Genomic DNA, 20006 nt, shown 5'->3' with positions numbered 1-20006 from the left:
AAAACAGGAGAGTGAACTGATGTGTGTAAGCGTAGAGCCTCAGAACTCCCTTCTAATCGGGGGAAATCTTCTTTACGGCTTTCTGAAAATTTAGAACTACAGAGGTCAGAAAAAGATGAGTTGGATGGTGTTTTAATATCCATTTTCCTCCTAACAAGCAGTCCAGTGTCATCAGAGAGGAACAGACAGCCTTCAGCACACAGCTGTTCACTCAGATTCTTCTCACACACTTAACCCCACTCCACACAGTTCCCCTGGATCAGTGAGTGAAGTAGAACTCACTGTGTGTGCGTGTGTGTCTGTGTGCATGTGTGTGTGTGTGTGTATGTGGGCACGTGTGCACACATCCTTCCACACAACACTGCTCCACTTCCTGGCTGGAAAATATTTTACAGTCCTGTATTTGCCTTCCCCAGCTGTGCACATATGGTTTTGGCCCTTTGGTCCTTCTGGGGGAGGAGCACTACCGTCCCTGTCGGCAGCGAGGGCAGGGGAAACTGTTTTCCTCCCCTGGGCGTCTCTGTGCAGGACCCTCTGCTGCCCTGAAAAAGGCTTTCGCTGGGGTGGTAAGAGCAGGAGTGTCTCCAGAGTCCCATAATAGCACTCTTTACCCTGTATGAGATGTTGCCTTGTTCCTTGTCAACAGCCTTGCTGAAGCCCCTTAGAGACACTCTGGCAAGGGTGCCGGGAGGAGGGTGCACTGTCCCTGCTCTCTGCAGAGCATGATGGGGGATAGGCCCCCAGCTGCTCAGTTCTGGCTAGATCAAGCACACCTGACTGGCCCAAAGTGGGACTGGGGTGCAAATGAAGGTTGTCTTTAGGGACCCCTGCCTCTCCTCTCCTTTTCACTGCATTTCTTTCCCCACTCTCCAAAAATGGGTGCTTTTCCACTTAAAAGCAGTTGGTTAATGAACTCATACTGAGGAGCCAGAGAATGTAAGTGTTCTGCATTCCCGGGGTACCAGGACAAAGGTAAAGGTAAACCGACAAGCACCTTAAGTTGCTGGACTTGCTCTTTAAAGGTGGGACTCAGGTCCTACAGCACTGGGGTGGGACAGTCCTTTCACGGGGTGGGGAGTGGGGGTGAGATGTAGTCTAGTTTCTTGGGACTGTGGGAGAAACTGCTGTTCTGAGCACAGGGCCTGGGAGTGGCCATCTAGGCCCCACACGGAGGTTTTTCAGCTTCGCTGGCTGCAAACTTGCTTTCATCTGGAAGGGCAGGACATGATCTTGCTGTCTGTGGTTTGGTACAGAAGCCTGTCTGTGGGTGCAGAAAGTCAGAAGCTCCACAGGCAGGTGAGAGCTGGAGCTATCCTCCACGGTGGTGCTTCCAAGGTTTTCTACCTAAGGGTCCCTGAAGAGCAGAGCCAATGTGTAGAGCAGGCCATCGCACAAGATCATTGGCCTAGAGCAAAAATCACTGAAAGGGCTCATGCTTTATCTTAAAAATGCACACATACTTTGCCATTTATATCCTAATATATCAATGCCCAATTAATATTAAAATAACATTTTAAACTACTTATCACCTGTCAGTTTATCATACCGTGGTGGCTTGTGCATTGTTGTAATGCTGGAAGCTATGCCATTGGTATTGCAAATACAAGCAGGGTCATCCACGGTGGACAGGTTTCAGTGACGCTTCTAGACTAAGACAGACTAGGAAGAAAAGACCTGGTAATCTAAAACCCTGGTGATCTACTCAGTGGAAATTAGCCAATAAAATTTTTATGGATCACCACAGAATATTGTCTGACATGGTGCTGAAAGATGAGATAGTAGGGTGGAAGGCACTCAAACACCCAGTGGCCACACAAGGGACTCAAACATACCAATGATTGTGAGGATGGTACATGACCAGCAATATTTTGTACTGTTGTATATAGGGTACCATGAGTCAGAGCTGACTAGATGACAAGTAACACCACTACCACCAAGAGAAATTCGGGTGATCAATTAGAAAAAAAATCTTATAAACAAGTTTTCACCATCTCTCCTTTGGCCTATGTAGCTCCTAGCGCACCATCTCTACCTGTCAGGCACATGTGTATACCAGTTCGAGAAGTACAGTTTGGGAAATTCTTAACAGGGTCATTCCCTTTGAATTCTCTGTGTTGGAATCTTCTGGACCCGCAATAGTCGAGGGCATCCTTGCCCCCTCTCTCTGCAGAGTTTTCCCCTGCTCCTTACCCATTACCCTGCACTCTGTTGCTACCTAGCCCCCTGAAAGCCAAAGCATTGTGTTCAGTGAAGGAGAAACGGTCAGCTAGAATTGGTCAGGAAGACAACTGCAAAGGGTCTTAAGGTCTTACCGCCAGCAGAATTTTCCTGTTGGACTTCATGATGCCTACAATGCCCAGAATGGACAGGCAAAAGAGGCAGATGCCCACAAACATGCCAATCCAGGCAGCCCCATAGATGTCATCATTGTTGGTGGCTTCAAGTAGCGGGTAGAGGCTGTGCTGGTCAGATACAAAGAAGATGCACTCCGCCATCAAGGCGATGCCGCACATCTGGGGGCAGAGTGGGTCTGTCAGTCTGGCTGCGTGGTAAAGGGGGTGGGGAGGCAGGGTGGGTAAGAGAGTCTAACTCCCTCTCCTGCATAGGCCAACCCCTCAATGCCAGGTCTCAAACAGCTACTTCCATTCTACTAACTGAATAGATCTTTCCCGGTGTCATGCTGCCTTATTGTTATTTGGGGAAAGACCCAGACAATATCAGACCATCCTGTCCTTGGGACATGAACCGTTCAAACCAATTTTTTTCTAAAGGTAATCCCCCTACCTGTGCCTACTGCCCCATAGCCCAAATTCCTGGATTGTGACATGTGAACTGGTTCTGGTTGTCTTTATCAGTGCCAGAGAACCATTGAATGTTCAAGCTAGAAGGAACCAGGGTGGTTATTTTTCCCACCCTCTGTATCTTATAGATGAGAAATCTTGGCCCCGTCCAGAGTCACAGTGGGAGCTAGAGGCAGTGTGGGGCCAAGAACCAGATCTCCTGACTCCTCAGCAAGTGCTCTTCCCACCCCACCGTGCTGTCACCGTCTGGCCTCTGAGCCACTCTCACTTCCTGGTGCGCCCTTCTGTATAACGAGGCCAAGGAGATGCAGACCTCTGCCGCCTGCAACCTTAACAACAGAGTTCCATGGAAGCCAGACTAAGCTGATACAGGAAAGAGACACCAAAGTGTGCGTGTTTGGACACAAACTGTGGTGGACAATGGCTTCTTTTAGACTCTTGCATTTTGATGTTAGCAGGGAAATACCTATTTTTTTTCAGCCACCGTCTTTTGATGTATTACGTAGTTATATATAATTATTTATATAGCTAAATTCTAACTAGTGTATTTAATTAATGTATTTCTTAAAGTGAAGAAAAAATGCAGGGAACCAGTAATTATATCATTATTTTCCTTTAAACTCCCACTTTGGATTAATCTAAAGTCTTGATTACAGGAAAAGAAGAAGCTCTTGAAAAATACTCATTACTTACACCAATGATCACGATTCCAAAAATCAGCACGCCCTGGAAGCAACGAACGGTAGAGTTGTCTTTGGCCATCTTCAGGGTTTCTCACAAGCTGAAGACACAGTGGAGAACACTGTAATTTAATAAGAGTGGGTGACGATGGTTGCTTCAGTTTCCAGAACTGACTAAATCATGCCGTTGTACAGTGCCTTCTTCCATTCCAAAGCATCCAAACCGAAATCATGAAATTATTAACAATGAAGGAAACCTGGTTACTAATCTCAGTCAAAATAAAGCCTGCTAGAGTCCGTCCGGTGCCTTTCAGGAGTTCTTTAAGGCATGAGTGTATAAATTGTATACCTCTGAGTGATGTGTTGAGGCCTCGCAAGGTCAACAACTTTTATTCAAGGGCCTAAAAAACAGGCTTGAGGTAGTGATGACTGGGCAGGGCTGAAGCACAGTGGAGCTATGAACTTTATCGAGGGCCCCTTACCATCCTCGGTCACCCCACACCGAAACCCAAAGTATAAACATTGGTCAGCACTGGCGGTTGGTTCTCATGTGGACTGTGGGCTGCTATTAGAAAGCATTATTTTCTGAATATTTTGCTATTTTCAAAAAATAACCAGTTGTTGTTGAATTGATTTTGACTCATGGCAACCCCATGTGTATCAGAGTAGAGCTGAGCTTCAAATGGCTGAATTTTCACAAGTAGGTCACCAGGGCTTTCTTACGAGGTGCCTCTGGGTGGACTTGAACTTCTAATCTTTCTGTTAACAGCGTGATAACTGTTTGCACCACCCAGGGACTCCTTCCAAAAAATAGTTGGTAAATAAAAAGTGCACTGTCACGTAAGAGGAGGCGAGGAGAGAAAAGAGGGGCTAGCTTTAGTTCCTCATATGTCTCACTCTGCTAGGTACTTTACGTACACACATTTCATTCTCATAATAACCCAATTAGGTAGAAAAAGAAATAAGGAGTCTTCATTTTGCAGATGAAATTAGAGCTTAGATTGCTAAAAGAAGTTGCTCAGGGTCATACCACCAGTAAGTGGCAGAGTTGGGCAAGGAACCAAGCACTGAGGTGGGGCCAAGATGGCGGAGTAGTCAGATGCTCCCAGCGATCCCTCTTACAACAAAGACCCGAAAAAACAAGTGAAATGATTATATATATGACAAGCTAGGAGCCCTGAATATCAAAGGTAAATTTAGAAAATGGACTGAGCGGCAGGGGTTAGGAGAGACAGCTCAGAAACGGCGAGGAGTTGCCGGACCTGAATCACTGGGAACCCTCAGGCACCATTCCCTGGAGCAATGGCAGTGCGGCTGGTGGTAGCTTTCTGGACACGGTTTCCTCAGGGAGAGACATTGAGCTGCACAGCCTACTCACACCTCCAGAACCAGAGAATAACAGTGCTCTCGACAAAAGCTAAGTACTTGCATTTATTTTACCGCTCCCCCAGCCCCTAAGCCAGCTTCATTGGCTATGGATTTCCCTGGGCCTGAGATAGGTCCTGCTATGAGCCCTGAGCCATTCTCTTGCTTTGGAGAAGCAATAAATTCACAATTTGGGGAAAAGATAATCTGCCAGCGCTACTGAGCTGGGGAGCTCAGGACAGAAGCAGCTCCTGTCCAGGCACAAATGGTCTGTGGACTTCAAATACCTATTACCCCTGCATGGACCTGTGTAGGCCCATTTCAGGAAACTAGGCCCTTGTTGGCATACTGCAACTGTTTCAGCTGTGCGGTGGAGAGGTGAGTGTTTGATGTTTGACACCGCTTTGCCTATTAAACAGGGTCCTCACCTACCCACATCAGGGGCCTAAGGACTGGTGGCTCCACTCATGTCACCTAGCCACCTGTGACAGGGGTTCAAGGATAAGGGGTACCTTCCAGTCCTTACAACCAAAAGCATTAGGTACTTATGGTCCAGCTGCAGAACCCACCTGCCTGCGTGTTCTAGGAAACAGGGACATGCTTTCCTCACAGACACTCAGGATGGTTGTCGGCCCCTGCCTTGTTCAGGGCGTGACCCTTGCTGCAACCAGATACCTGTACCTACACCAATCACCCATGCCCCCCTAAGACTGAAGGACAGAGCCTGTACCACACACTTGACGATCAACTACCTGGACACTTGAGCTGAATCTATACAAGAAAAGTGAATGGACTCCTAGGCTCATATACCTGGTAACAGCTCTAGTCATCTGGTGATAGGACGTTAGAGCTTCAAGGGTGAAAATAATCAAGCTAGCTCACTCAAGCAGCCTATTTGGGCATATCAAAACAAAACAAAGCAAGAAGCTAGGAAACAGTAAGCAAACATAAAATAAACTAATACAATAACTAATAGATGGCTCGGAGATAACAGTCAATATGAAATCACATAAAGAAGCAGACCATGATCACTTTAACAAGCTCTCAAAACAAAGAATCAAGGAATCTTCTGGATGAAGGTGTATTCCTGGAATTACCAGATGCAGAATACAAAAGATTAATATACAGAGCCCAAGCACTTTCCCCCAAAAAGTGGCTCCCAAAAATTATTCACGAGGCTCAGTGCCATGCCCAGCAGAATGTAGGCCTCTCACTCTCTGGACAATTCTCTGGGAGGAACAGAAGAATGAGTGTGTGGGTCAATCTCTTTGGCTTCTGTACTTGAAAAACCTTGAGAAAAGCTACCACATTTCTCATTCATTCATTCATGCATTCATGTCCAAATCAAAATGTATTCAGTGGTACAGCTTGTGTGTGTGGAATACAAATATATGTAAGGGAAATTGTTATATTCTAGGATTTTATACTTTAATAGGAAAGCTAAGGTATGTTCCCAAATAGTTATAATACATGTAGTAAGACCTCAAGTATGGTAGGAGTTTTCTTGAGGGAAGAAGTAAGCCTTGAAGGATGTGTATGGATTTTTTTTCCTTACATTTTAAAGCTTTTTAAAATAAATTTTTATTGTGCTTTCAGTGAAAGTTTACAAATCAAGTCAGTCTCTCATATAAAAATTTATATACACCTTGCTATATAGTCCTAGTTGCTCTCCTCCTAATGAGACAGCACACTCCTCTCCACTCTCTATTTTTGTGTCCATTCACTGAGCTTCTGACCCCCTCTGCCTTCTCATCTCCCCTCCAGACAGGAGGTGCCCGCATAGTCTCATGTATCTACTTGATCCAAGAAGCTCACTCCTCACCAGTATCATTTTGTAACCTATAGTCCAGTCCAATCCTGTCTGAAAAGTTGGCTTTGAGAATGCTTTCTGTCTTGGGCTAACAGAAGGTCTGGTGACCATGACCTCCAGGGTCCTTCTAGTCTCAGTCAGACCATTAAGTCTGGTCTTTTAGAAGAATTTGAGGTCTGTATCCCACTGCTCTCTTGCTCCCTCAGGGATTCTCTGTTGTGTCCCTGTGAGGCCAGTCATCAGTTGTAGCTGGGCACCATCTAGTTCTTCTGGTCTCAGGCTGATGTAGTCTCTAGTTTATGTGGCCGTTTCTGTCTCTTGGGGTCATAATGACTTTGTGTCTTTGGTGTTCTTCATTCTCCTTTGCTCTAGGTGGGTCAAGACCAATTGATATATCTTAGATGGCCACTTACTAGCATTTAAGACCCCAGACGCCACTCCCCAAAGTGGGATGCAGAATGTTTTCTTAACAGATTTTATTATGACAATTGACTTAGATGTCCCCTAAAATCATGGTCCCCAAACCCCCACCCCTGCTACGCTGGCCTTCGAAGCATTCAGTTTATTCAGGAAACTTCTTTGCTTTTAGTTTAGTCCAGTTGTGCTGACCTCTCCTGTATTATGTGTTGTCTTTCCCTTCGCCTAAAATAGTTCTTGTCTACTAAAGCATTTTTTTTTTTTAACATTGGATTTTTTTTTATTGTGGTATATATGTAGATAACAAAACATTTGCCATTTCTGCAATGCTCGCGTGTACAGTCCATTGATATTAATTATGTTCATTATGTTGTTGAACATCACCATAACCATCCCTGAGTTTTTCCATCACCTTTAACAGAAGCTGTATCCCCTAAGCCCTGTTTTCCTTTCTCCCTCCTTCCTTCCCATCTTTGGTAACCACTAATAAACTTTGGTGTCTGTTCTAGATGTTTCATATAAGTGGGCTCACAGCATGTCTATCCTTTGTGGCTGACTGACTTCACTCAGTGTAATGTCGTCAAGGTTGGATGTGTATGGTTTTGGTAAGTTAAGCAGAGCTACGTGTGGATGGGTGGAAGGTGGGGGTGGGTGACGTTCCATGGAAAGGGAAGGGGAAAGTCGGGGAGTAAAGAAGAAAAGAGCGGAGTGCCCAGGAGACATCAAATCAGCCAGTTTGACTGAAGTCCCAGCTTGTGCAAGGCGTCAGTGGGAGACAAGCCTTCTATTAGACTCAGGCAGGCCTCCTTACATTTTAACTTCATCATTATATTCTAATGGAAGTATTAAGAACCTTCCAGGGTACCTCCTGTCCGGAGGCAGGATGAGAAGGCAGAAAGGGACAGAAAGCGGTTCGATGGACATGGGAAACCCGGGGTGGAAAGGGGGAGTGTGTTGTCACATTATAGGGACTGCAACTAGTGACACATAACAATATGTGTATAAATTTTTATATAAGAAATTAACTTGAGCTGTAAACCTTCACCTAAAGCACAATTAAAATAAAAAAAGTGAAAGAATAAGGTGAACTTTAACTAAAAAATATTAATAAAGTAATGCATAGGTTTTTAATAGGTTTTATTTTTGTCAAAAAGGTGATTTGAGGATGGATACATTCTAAGGTCCAACCAACTCTGAAAATCCACTTACCTATGAGTGCCGACTTTTAACTATTGTCATGTGCTGAAAAAAAAGTTTCTTTAGTTTTAGTACCATAAAAAGCCATAAGCATGCTATAAAATGGAATAAATGTCTTAAAAAGGAAAGACGGGGGCAGGGGTGGAGGTGAGGGGAGGAGAGAGGGAAGAACCTTCTAAACAGTCTCAAACATCTCTAAATATTCTCCCTTACCGGTTCACCTAGGTAGCTGTAGGAATTTAAGGAGTTTTTGCCCGAGAATTTGGCACATTGTGGGCACTCCATCGATGTTTGTGGAATGAATGGAAGAGTCTGGGCCATTGTTAAAAGATCCCTGTGTGTAGTTTCTGCTTAGACATGCCGTTTATTTCTTTTTGCTTAGAAATGTCATTTCATGCTTAGATAGGTCACCTAGTCTTTCCAGCGATTGTTGCACAGGAGTCTGAGGGGAACCGTTATGCCCGGAGGAGTCAATGTGTGAACTCCCCCGGGAGAACCTTATGCATCTAGCAGCAGCAGTCACATCGGGAAGTTCACGCCTGGTGTGTCCAGACATGGCTCCTATCACCTAAACTAGACACACACATGAACAGACCATGACAGGTAGAAGTTCAGACAAAAGAAGGATAGAAAGTAAAGTGTAAAAACCCAGAGAGGTCAAATTTAGCACCCTTTTCCGTCACTGCTGATTGTGTATCCATTCGTCAGGTAGCGTCCTATCTGGTGATTTGAAAAAAAAAAGAACCTGTTGCCCTCAAGTCAATTATGACTCATAGCGACCTATAGGACAGAGTAAAACTGCTGCCTTAGCGTTTCCAAGGCTGTAATTTTTATGGAAGCAGACTTCCACATCTTTCTCCTGAGGAGCAGCTGGTGGGTTCAACCGCTGACCTTCCGGTTAGGAGCCAAAGTGCTTAACCACTGTGCCACCAGGGCTTCCTCTGGTGATTAAACAAAAAAAACCAAACCAGCTCCTGGAGAGCTAATTCTGACTCATAGCGACCTGATAGGACAGAGTAGGCCTGCCCTATAGAGTTTCCAAGGAGCAGCTGGTGGATTTGAACTGCCGACCTTCTGGTTAGCAGCCCTAGCTCTTAACCACTGAGCCACCAGGGCTCCCATCTTGTGATTAGTTGGGCTTAAATGACAGAAAGAAGACAGGTTCTTCTTTCAAGGGGTTTAAAGTATGACTCTAACAACATGGATTCAAAACAAAAATGATTGTACACAGTAGAATAAAGGAGAAAAGTAGAGCCCTGGAGAAAAAAGGAAGGACGTAGATAGGTCACCAAGGAGAAGGCTTTAGTGGTCCAAAAAATTGCTGAAGGGATCAGCTTTAGCCTCAGTGACTCAAGTTATGGTCCATAAAATACATACTTTCCCAAAGACGATTATGCCATATGGGGTTATAAAAAGGCAAAAACTGCAAATACTTTGTGGGAGAAGTGTAACAGTCAGAAACAGGGTGGAAAAATGCTGACAGAAGTGGGAGAAAGGAATGGAGGCAGATAGGAGTTTGGCTTGAGCAAAAGGCAAAACATGAATTGATGAAATCTAGGCAGGCACATGGTGGGAAATGGCAGCGAGCCAGCTCCGCTGAGGGTTGGTTTACGGAAGGCAGGAGTGTATTACTGGGCAGATATTCTGAACTTGCTGGCCACTACACTTTCCTCTTTTTTGCTATGCTTTCTTTTCTTCTCCCTCAGGTCTTCAGCATCAATGACACATACTGACTTGGAAAGCCGCTCCTGCCCTCTAAAACAAGAAAATGATGATAGCTGCCGGTTAATGAGAGCTTACGATGTTCTCAGCACACACAATTAGGCACTTTATAGTCATCCGCTTACAGATAGGTTTTTTTGTTTTTTAAGAACAAAGTCTATATTAGTTTCCTATTGCGCTATAACAAAAGGATTACTACAATTTTAGAGGCTTAAAACAGTGTATGTTTATTGTCTTACAGTTCTGGAAGTCATAAGCCTGAAATGAGTCTCACAGGGCTAAAGTCCAGAAGTTGGAGGTTTGCATTCCTTCTAGAGGATCCAGGGAGAATGTGTTTCCCTGTCATTTTGTAGGTGAAGAAAAGGAGGCTTAGCGAGATGATTAAGCCAAAAAACCAAACCAGTTGCCATAGAGTTAATTCTGACTCAGCAACCTTATAGGACAGAGTAGACCTGCCCTATAGGGTTTCCAAGGAGCAGCTGGTGGATTTGAACTGCCGACCTTTTGGTTAGCAGCCATAGCACCTAACCACTGAGCAACCAGGACTCCCATCTTGTTTTTTTTTTTTTTTAATCTTAGTTGGGCTTAAACGACAGAAGACAGGTTCTCCTTTCAAGGGGTTTAAAGTATGAATATAACAACATGGATTCAAAACAAAAAGGATTGTACACAGTAGAATAAAGGAGAAAAGTAGAGCCCAGGAGAAAAAAGGAAGGAGGTAGATAGGCCACCAAAGAGAAGGCTTCATTGGTCCAAAAAGTTGCTGAAGGGATCCTGAACAAAAGCTTTGGCCTCGGTGGTTTGCTCAAGGCCACACTGCTAGAAAATACAGACGCTGGGGTTCAAACCCAGGTCTGCCTGGCTCCAGGCCATTTCCTCAGTGCTCTGAGATTCGTAAGTCCTGCCACATATCTAATACATGTAGTAGACAAATAAACACCTGGCTCCCTTCCTGCCAAACCTCAGAGCCGAGAGGCCAGGCACAGCATTTTCCCTGCTCAGAAGACTGACTTTGCGCAGATCAGAAATACCGGGCCTTTCTTGATTCCTTTCTCCAGGCTTGTTTCCTTAACCCCTCATGGGGCACTCATTTTTTTTTTCCTTCAATTTTTAAAACTGAGATAAAATTCACAAAACATAAAACTTACCACTTAAAAATTTGGAAGTGTACAACTCAGAGGCTTTTACTATATTCGCAATGTTATACGGCCATCATCGGTCGCTATCTATAATTCCAGAATGTTTTCAACACCCCAAAAAGAAACTCTGAATCGGTCACTTACCAACTCTCCTCCTGCCCCAAGTCCCTAATCTACTTTCTGTCTCTATGGATTTGCCTTTCTGGATATTTCGTATAAATGAAATCATAAAATACGTGGCCTTTTTGTGTCTAGCTTCTTTCGCTTAGCGTAATGTCTTCCAGGTTCATCCACATGGTAGTATGTATATCAGTACGTCATTCCTGCTTATGAGTAAATGATATTCCATTGTATGGATGTTCCATACTTGGTCCATTTCATAAGTTATTGGATATTCCAGTGGTTTCCCTTTTTGGGCTTTTATGACTAATGCTCCCATGAACATTCACGCACAAGTGTTTTTCCATTTCCCTTGGGTAGAATTCCATTTCCATACCTGGGAGTAGAATTGCTGGTCTGGTATAATAACTCTATGCTTAACTTTTTGAAAAACTGTCAGATTATTTCCCAAAGGAGCTGCATCATTTTAAATTCCCACCTGCAGTGTATGAGCGTTCCAATTTCTCTACATGCTTGCCAACACTTGTTATTATCTGTGTTTTGACATCCTAGTGGGTGTCACTACACTAATACTGGCACATTTTTCCCAAGCCCAGGGCTTCTCTCATACCCTTTTCCCAGAAAACCTGTCTAGACATATCCCAAACCTGCAGCTCTCTCTTATCCACCCCTCTGGACTGGATTAAAAGGCCTTGGAGGTAGAAAGTACAAATGTGCAAGCCAATGTGAGAGTTAGCATCTCAGAGTCACTCCTTGGCTGTTTGTATTTGAGATTAGGTTGGTGTCTAGAGGACCTAAAACATTTGCTACCTCCTCCGAACAGCCACAAATATCAAGGGAGCCATGCGTAGGTTTTGGTGGCTCGGGGTGCAGTCCAGTGGCTGGGTGTAATGGTGAGCATGCTGGACTTGGCATCAGAATGCCAGGGTTCAAGTCCCAGTCTCGCTCCATCCTTACTGTGTAACCGTGAGCAATGTTTCTCCTGGTGTGTACTTCCTTGTTTAAAGATGGGTGAAATACCATTTGGTTAATTATCTCATTTATCACTACAAAAAAAATGAGATGAAATATGCAGAAGTGGTTGGCAAACACTAAGCCTGTGTGCAAACTTAAGAAAGTATTAATAATAAGCAGGAGATATTTAGGAAGGGCTGGGGCAAAGGAGGAAACGCTGGTGGTGTAGTGGTTAAGTGGTACGGCTCTTAACCAAGGGGTGGGCAGTTTAAATCCACCAGGCGCTCCTTGGAAACTCTACGAGGCAGTTCTACTCTGTCCTGTAGGGTTGCTATGAGTCAGAATCAACTCAACTCCATGGCACTGGGTTTGGTTTGGTTTTGGGGGGCAAAGGAAGGAGATTTTAACAGTGACTGGTATGAGTTGGAATCGACTTGATGGCAACTAGTTTTGTTTTTGTTTTTGGTCTCCCAGCCAAGAGTTCCTAGGTTGAGGTGAAGCAGTCTCCCCTCCACTGCCTTTCACCCCACTGCCCAGGGGCAGGCCTGGAGGCCATACACAAAGCTACCTGCTTGTGCTCCTTTTTACTTTTCGTGAATGGATTCATGGAAAAAACAAAAAACAAACAAACAAAAAAACAAATTCTCTTTGAGAGAAGAAAAATCGCTTCCCTGTTAGGGTTGGGATGTGACCTGAGTCAGGTACCAAGCAGCACCTCCACATGGGAGAGGCCCCTCTGTGCATTCCTTCAGCATTCCTGAAGAGTTAAGATCCCACTGGGCCTCATCTATCTGGCTTTGACTAGTTGGGAGGCCTCAGCTGCGGAGGTGACTCCTGGGAGTCTCTGTGCTGGGCTGCTTTCTTCCTGACACAGAAATTGCTTGGAGAGGACTCTCCTCTGCTCCTCTTTTGCTCTCTTTCCAGGGTATCAACCTAGGAAGGGCTTCCTGCTCTTTACTGCAAGAGCCTCCAAAGCAGGGGAGGTTTGGGACCCTGTTTTATCTGTCTTTCTAGTCCAAAGAGGCGCAGTGTCTGACACATCATAGACAATAAATATTTGCTAGATGAAAGGATAGGTGAACGAATGAATATATGAATTAATTCCTCACCTAAGGCTTTATTGTTAAACAGAGGACAGAGTACGATGAAGTAAAGAAAGCATGGATTTTGGACAGACCTGATTTGAATTTTAGCTCCATCATTTAGCAGTCTTGTGACCCTGGGAAGTTAATTAATCTTATCGAGCTTTGTCTTTAATTGGGTATAATAATACCTAACTTCAAGGGTTATAAAAATTCAATGAGAATATATGTAAAGTTCTAATACGATATTAGTTACCCAACCAATATTCATTTCTTTTCTTTCTCCCCAGTTTCTAGAAGCAGACAGGCCAAGGCTAGCAGATCAGTGAATGGTGAAGGCATTGAAAACTAGTGGTTTAACTTTTTTTTTTAATGATAGCCACATTTTCAGAGAAGAGTTGGGAGCTCAAGCCCGGGCCTCATAGAGCTTCCCCTCACCAGCTCCAAACCTCCAAACCACACAAGGCCATTCCCAGAGTGGCTGGACACCGCTATCCTAGAACTAACAGAAAGGAAAGAAAGATGTAGGCAAATTACTGAGCTCCAGAGGCAGTTACCCAAGAAGTTAGAAGAAAGTTGAAGTTGGAAAACCCTGGTTAAAATGTGTAAGTTGACATTACATAATCTCTGTGTCATAGAGACCCCCATTCATTAGAAGACTCTAGGAAGGGCTCCTGGCAAATTAAACCAATGAGTTCACTTCCATGATGAACAAATTGGAGGAGTCTCTAGGGTTCCTGGCAGACTTAGAGAAAAGGCAGCAGGAGTTCCAGAAAGAAAATCAAGACTGGCTAATCTCTTAGCATTCTTTAAAGGTTAATAAATGCCTATGCATAAGGGCGGATCAATTAAATTTATTTAGGTTAAAAAAAAGAAAAAACTTTGAAAAAGTTTCACACCAGTGGTTATTAAAAAAAAAAAAAGACTATGAATTTGTTGATCTTTCAGTGAGGACAGGCATGGAGAGAGAACAAAATGGGCATTCCTCTGCGTACGTGATATAAACTGGTGCTCCTTACGGCCTGGTAGTACTTGTGTCTTAGTTAACAACTTCTTGGGTTTTGTCTCTGCTCTGCCCGATAAGGAAGTATTGTAAAGAACACTCTGATTTAGATTGATTTATATTTTCAACAGAAGTAAAAATGGTCATTTTCTGATGTCTCTTGTGACTGTTTCACCCCTTCCTTCCGACCCCCACTGCCAGCCCCCGACTTCTGGCTTGAAGCGGGTTCCACAGTTTCCTTGGTTCCCTACAACACAGCGTCTCCAGAGTAAACGTCCTGAAGCAGAAGTTCTCACATGGCCCTACAGAGCGCAGGTGTTCCATTTACTGGGACAACATGTTTTGGTGCCAATATTTAATAACTGCAGTCATTTTGTAATTTGAAGAAAAATTGATGATCCAAATATGCCATTTTAAGCATTTTCCTCTCAAAAAATTAAAAAAAAAATCTTTGGTATCTGCTACCATCCGTCTATGCTAGAATCTAGCTTATAGTATAAATTTGGGCCAAGATGATCTACATAATTATTTTAAATTTAATGTATCAACACTTGGTAGTGTTTCACAAAGATAAGCATGAGTTCTAAATACTCTGCTACCTAACCGATCTTGAGATTCACTGTCCTAAGACACATCTCTGATTATATGTCAATCCTTTGCTTAAAAACTTTCAAAAGGTCCCTGTAGCCTAAATTCAAAGGAGAGGCCTAAATAGCTACCTTGCTAACTGCAGGCTCAGACACCAGCTCCTTCTTTCGTTTTGCCAGGTGGATCCACCCATTCTCTGTAGCTGACTAATCTCTTCAAATCCAGATTGGCTCTCATTCCATTCTATTGGACTTGAATTTAGAATTTCTTGGTTTTTTAGTCCCTAGAGACAGGGAAATAACTTTTCTTTGCCTGGATCTATGATATTTGGCCAGACCCAACCACTCCATTCTCTATCCAGACCAGTGGAAGAGAGGATGGTCAACCTAAGAGACAAAGCACAAATTCCTTAGCTTGTATTCAAGATGGTACCCAACCGGATTCCAAATGGCCTGCCTGCTTGTCTTATATTGCTCCCTTTGGAGTCCTGGTCATGCCTGCAGGTTGTGCTCAGATTATTCCTCCTTTTAGAACCCCTTCTCTTCTTTCTGCTTATTGAATTATCATCTTCTGGAACCCAACTGAAAAACCTCCTCTTTCCCCACCTACCCTTGCCCAAAATTATCTGTCCTTCCTTACCTCCCTCTTTGTATCCTTAACAGGTAGCTTTCCAGGGGGTGCTCATACCATGCCCTGTTTGGTAGGTATGCATGTGTGGCTTTTTGCCCCTACTAGCTTCTGCCACAGCAATTTAGCAAGGTACTTTCTGTTACCTCTTTTCTTCACCCATTTGTTTAACAAGTTATTCTGAACCCGTGAAGGAATAGATTGCTATACATTAAAAAGCCAATTTGACAAAGAATTGCATTAAAATGCAAAATTATAAACTTTCAAATGAATTGATGAGTGACACACCCAGAAGTCAATGACTACACTCCTGATATTTTTCGTTTGTCTTACTAAGAAGGTAAGCGATTAGGGAAAATTTAAGGTATTATCCTAGGGCCGTTATTGGCCATATGCCCATTCACAGCATGATAGAATATCGGCTCTCCCTGACCTGAAAACTTAGAGGCTTTGTAGTCAACCCCCTCATTGTACAGATGAGGAAACTAAGGCTCAGAAGGAGCAAAGTTACTTGTTCGAGATCACTGATTAGCAGAGTCAAAATCCAAGTACAGGTCTCCTGAATCTTAAAAAAAAAAAAAAAGCCAGTCTTAAATTGAGTTCATCTTTAACCATTCTTTTTAAGGTAGGGAGATACCACCTTTTTTATACTTCTTTAAAATTAAGAGAAACTCCCAGTGTCTTGCCATTGGGCCTGACCTTGTTTCTTACAAGTTAAGCCACAAGGTGAGTCACCTTAACAAAGCTGACAGGGAGAAAGCCTTCCACTCTCTCCTGCCATTCAAAGTCTTCCTCACTATACACCCTAATATCTGAAATCCCTTATTAAAATGCAAATCCTTTATTAAAACGCAAATACATATAAAAGAGGCACATTGAGTCTCATGAGCCATCAATATCAATACCTCATTACAGGTGATTTTATCAGATCCCTTCCTCATATAGGATTATCAAAAGGGCAGAGGAGACATGCTGTGAGAGGGGAAGAGACCCAAGGAGAAGGTGGAGCCTAAAAAGACAAACCTTCTAACTCTTGATTTGGGTGCTCAGGTCAGTCCCTGTTTGTGTATAGAGACTGACTCCTGACGATATGGTGTGTCCCCCTCCTTCTTTTTCCCTTGTCCACAGTATGTATGAGTTGTTTCAAACACAGTGAAACCTGTGAGAGCCAGATCTCCACAGGACTGCCTTGTTTTTCTGGGGGCAAGTTTTCTGCCTTTGACAATGTACAGCTTACCACTTTCTATCGATCTCTATTAGTGGAAAATATTGAGTTCCTTCTCTGACAGGTTTCTGCCTTACACAGCTTCCGGCTTTCACAGGTTTTACTCTATGTGGTCTTTTGAAACATTCCTGCGTTATTCTAAAGCAGCGCTTCCCTCTTATGTACTAGATTTCTTTACCTAGACAAGCTAGAAGGAAACAAATGGGATGAGGTGGATTAAAAGAAGTAGGACCAGTAGAAGGCAGAAGGCAGAGTACTGGTTCTGCACTTCAGAAACAATATTGACTCAAAGTGTGCAGTTCACCTCAAAATGTTTTCCACAGAAAGGAATAGGCCCCTGCGAGCCCCACCCCATGGAAAAACCACGTACTGGCCAGGCACAGTGATGATTTACTCAAATTGCTCAACACCCTGGGAGTTCCTTTGCATCAAGGAGTGTAGATTTTTTAAAAGACAAGAGCTTTAGTTCTTGTTTATTTTTTTCCTTCCCTTGGGAAAGAATATATGAATAACTTTCTTCTAAAAGTTATTCGTATTTGTAGTGTTGATGTTTCCAGACACATTGACTAGGACTAAAAACAATTGCTCTCTAAGCAAACCAATTTTCAAAGCAGAAGAAAAAGGAGTGTGGCTCGCCCACCAAGCATGAGATCATTTTTTAAGTTCATTACCTCTTTCCCTCGCCCAAGTTTTTTTTTTTTTTTGCACCAGAAGAACACACAGACCACACCTCAAACTCTAGCTCAAGCTAGAGAAATTTAGATTGACAAAGAAAAAAAAAAAAAAAAAGGAGGAGCAGAAGAGGAAGAAATCAAGAAACACAATACGGTGTTGCCTTAGCCCCAGCCCTGCAACCCAGGATAAGAGCAGACAGTTGTGTGATTTAGGGATGAAAGTAGAGATGGGTATGAAAACTTTAGATCAGGACGATTGCTGGTGTTCTTCAGTTTTGGTTAGGATGAGTCCCTGGTAATGACGAAAAGAGGAACTTGTTCTCATGGCCATGATACTCACGGTTATAACAGCCACAGCTTGTAGCACCCATCGGTTTTTCTTACTTTAAAGCTCTAGACCTGTGCTGACCAATATGGTAGCTACCAAATGCATGTGGCTACTTAAATGCAAATAAATTTAAATGAAATAAAATGAAAAATCGAATTCTGTAGTTGCACTGGCCACATTTCAAGTGCTTGACAGTCGCATGTAGCTATGGCTGCTGTACAGATTTCCGTCATCACAGAAAGTTCTACTGGACGGTGCTTCCCTAGATCCCGATGTTCCCTGTGAGGATCTGAGTCTTTCACTCACCTGAAGTCCACGGCTGAGATGTAAGCAATGGCTCAGGCACTCTCAGCCAAGTAAGGACCTCAGGAGAGGACGGGATGGCCCAGTGCCAGGGCAAGAATGCTATGGAGCATCATTGGGGAAACTGAGTTTAGGGAACCACCTCATGAGTGTGGTCTCTGGCCCAGGTAAGGAATGGTGGCCTCTTAGGGTTGTGGGCAGCCTGCCTGGTCATCAGACTCCGACTCCAGCAGCAGAGCACAGCACATTCTAGGGTTGCTTGGTGTTTGCCTTGGTTAAGAAGGTTTAGTAGGCGAGGTCAGAAAAGAAGTTCTGAGATTTCATTTGTTTTTATTGATTAGATGGTATCTAAGGTTACGGAAACTCTAGAGGCATAGTGGTTGAGTGCTATGGCTTAACCAAAAGGTTGGCAGTTCAAATCCACCAGGCGCTCCTTGGAAACTCTGCGGGGCAGTTCTACTCTGTCCTATAGAGTCGGTATGAGGCAGAATCGACTCGAAGGCAACAGGTTTTTTTGGTTTTAGGGTTACTTTTGGATCTAAAAGTCTATGAAAGTGAGTTGATTTTTAAGCCTATTGTAGCAGAAAGCAAAATAAGAAATTCTTCTCCTCATTGAGAAATCAAAATAAAAACTCCTTCTTCACATATATATAAAACTGAAATATATATATTTATATATTCTAAGTTATAAATATATGTACGTATATATATATTCTAAGAGAGTTCTTTCCTGTTGTACTTAGCAACTCAACTCATTAAAGAAAAGGTCAAGTCTTTAAAAAACTCAAAAATTATTAAAAATTCAAGATTACAAAAATCTTTAAAACTAGTTATTACAAGTGAGGTTTTAGCTTGATATAAGAAAAAATAGTACTAGCATTACTTGAAACTTAATTTGCATCTTAAGCAAAAATGTTGTTTGAACAAAATTGTATATTTAGTACCTCCGGATCCTGGTGGATCCACTAATTGGTGACAAGTGAAAATAAATTATGTAAAAACAACACTGCATAGTTAAAGTTAATTTGTTGACTTATTTCATGGACACATTTATTAAGCATAACTGTTTGCGGAGAAGAAATGTGAGTAAATTGTCTCACAAATCACGTAATGAGTTAGCAGGATCAAACGATTTCTGACAAGACGGGGAAGTTTTCTCTCTACCCGAATGACAGATTATTAAGAATGAACATGACTTGGTTTCCTTAAAATTCCTTTTGCTTTTCTGACTCCAAAAGGAAATTGTTGGTGGGGGGGACGGGAGGACTATAAAAGTGACTGAGATTTAATCAGCTTCCCAGGGTCCTAGGATTTTTCTTGGTCTTTCTGTGAGAAGTTTGAAGTTGAAATCAGGATTCCCAAAAGAAATTTAACCAGAGTTCTGAGAACAGGACAATGATATCAAAGGTTTTAAGAAAGCAATTTATAGAGTTCAAAGTAAAAGAGAATGAAGCAGTCACAACATCCTAAATCACAAAAAATGACATGCTCCATTCCTCAGGAATGCCTGTTCTTCCCCCTTCCCTGTCAGGCCGCTGGCTTCCCCCCAGGAAAGCACCCCAACCACTCAGCGTGCAGTGGGCTTCACCGCAGAGCGCAGGCTACTCACGGAGCCCGGGCCGCCTCCTCTGGCCGCGCTGGCCCACTCCGAAGTCGGCAGGAGCCTGAGGTGCTTTTCTACCCTGCAGCGATTCTTTGGAGCTCTAAGACCAGGGAAGGGTGGTCTGTGATTGGGAGGGAGGCATCTCGCATGGGCTGAACCTGGTGCTGCCTGTGCCTGCCTCATTGGAGGGCGAAAGTAACAGGAACCTTTCAGTCACTGGCTTTCTGCTTCTTTGGAATGTGGTGACTCAGGTAAAAGCACTTGTTTGTTTTTATTTGTATTTAGTTTGCTTTTATTCGTGTGCTTTGAAAAAAAAAATTTTTTTTTTTGACCCTTATTTCTGCTTTTGTGTATTGTCTTAGTCAGAG

General features: G+C 43.3%; 1 protein-coding gene across 4 annotated transcripts in view; it reads right to left on the bottom strand.

Annotated features, from left to right (window-relative positions):
- UPK1B (uroplakin 1B) overlaps positions 1-19751 on the bottom strand; it is a 46037-nt gene extending 26286 nt beyond the window's left edge. For 2 of the 4 annotated variants that reach the window (XM_049877089.1, XM_049877117.1), the window contains exons 1-3: positions 19645-19751; positions 3495-3603; positions 2313-2513 (exon numbers count right to left, since the gene is read on the bottom strand). In XM_049877089.1, coding sequence (XP_049733046.1) covers positions 2313-2513; positions 3495-3563 — 270 coding nt within the window. In that variant the 5' untranslated portion in view covers positions 3564-3603; positions 19645-19751. The remainder of the gene's footprint in view (positions 1-2312; positions 2514-3494; positions 3604-19644) is intronic. The other 2 variants (XM_049877098.1, XM_049877107.1) reach the window with 2 other exon arrangements.
- Between the last annotated feature and the right edge of the window lie 255 nt (positions 19752-20006).

This window comes from Elephas maximus, chromosome 1 (assembly GCF_024166365.1).
Source record: "Elephas maximus indicus isolate mEleMax1 chromosome 1, mEleMax1 primary haplotype, whole genome shotgun sequence".
In the NCBI taxonomy this organism is placed as follows: Eukaryota; Metazoa; Chordata; class Mammalia; order Proboscidea; family Elephantidae; genus Elephas; species Elephas maximus.
This window is presented reverse-complemented; position numbering and strand designations above follow the sequence as displayed.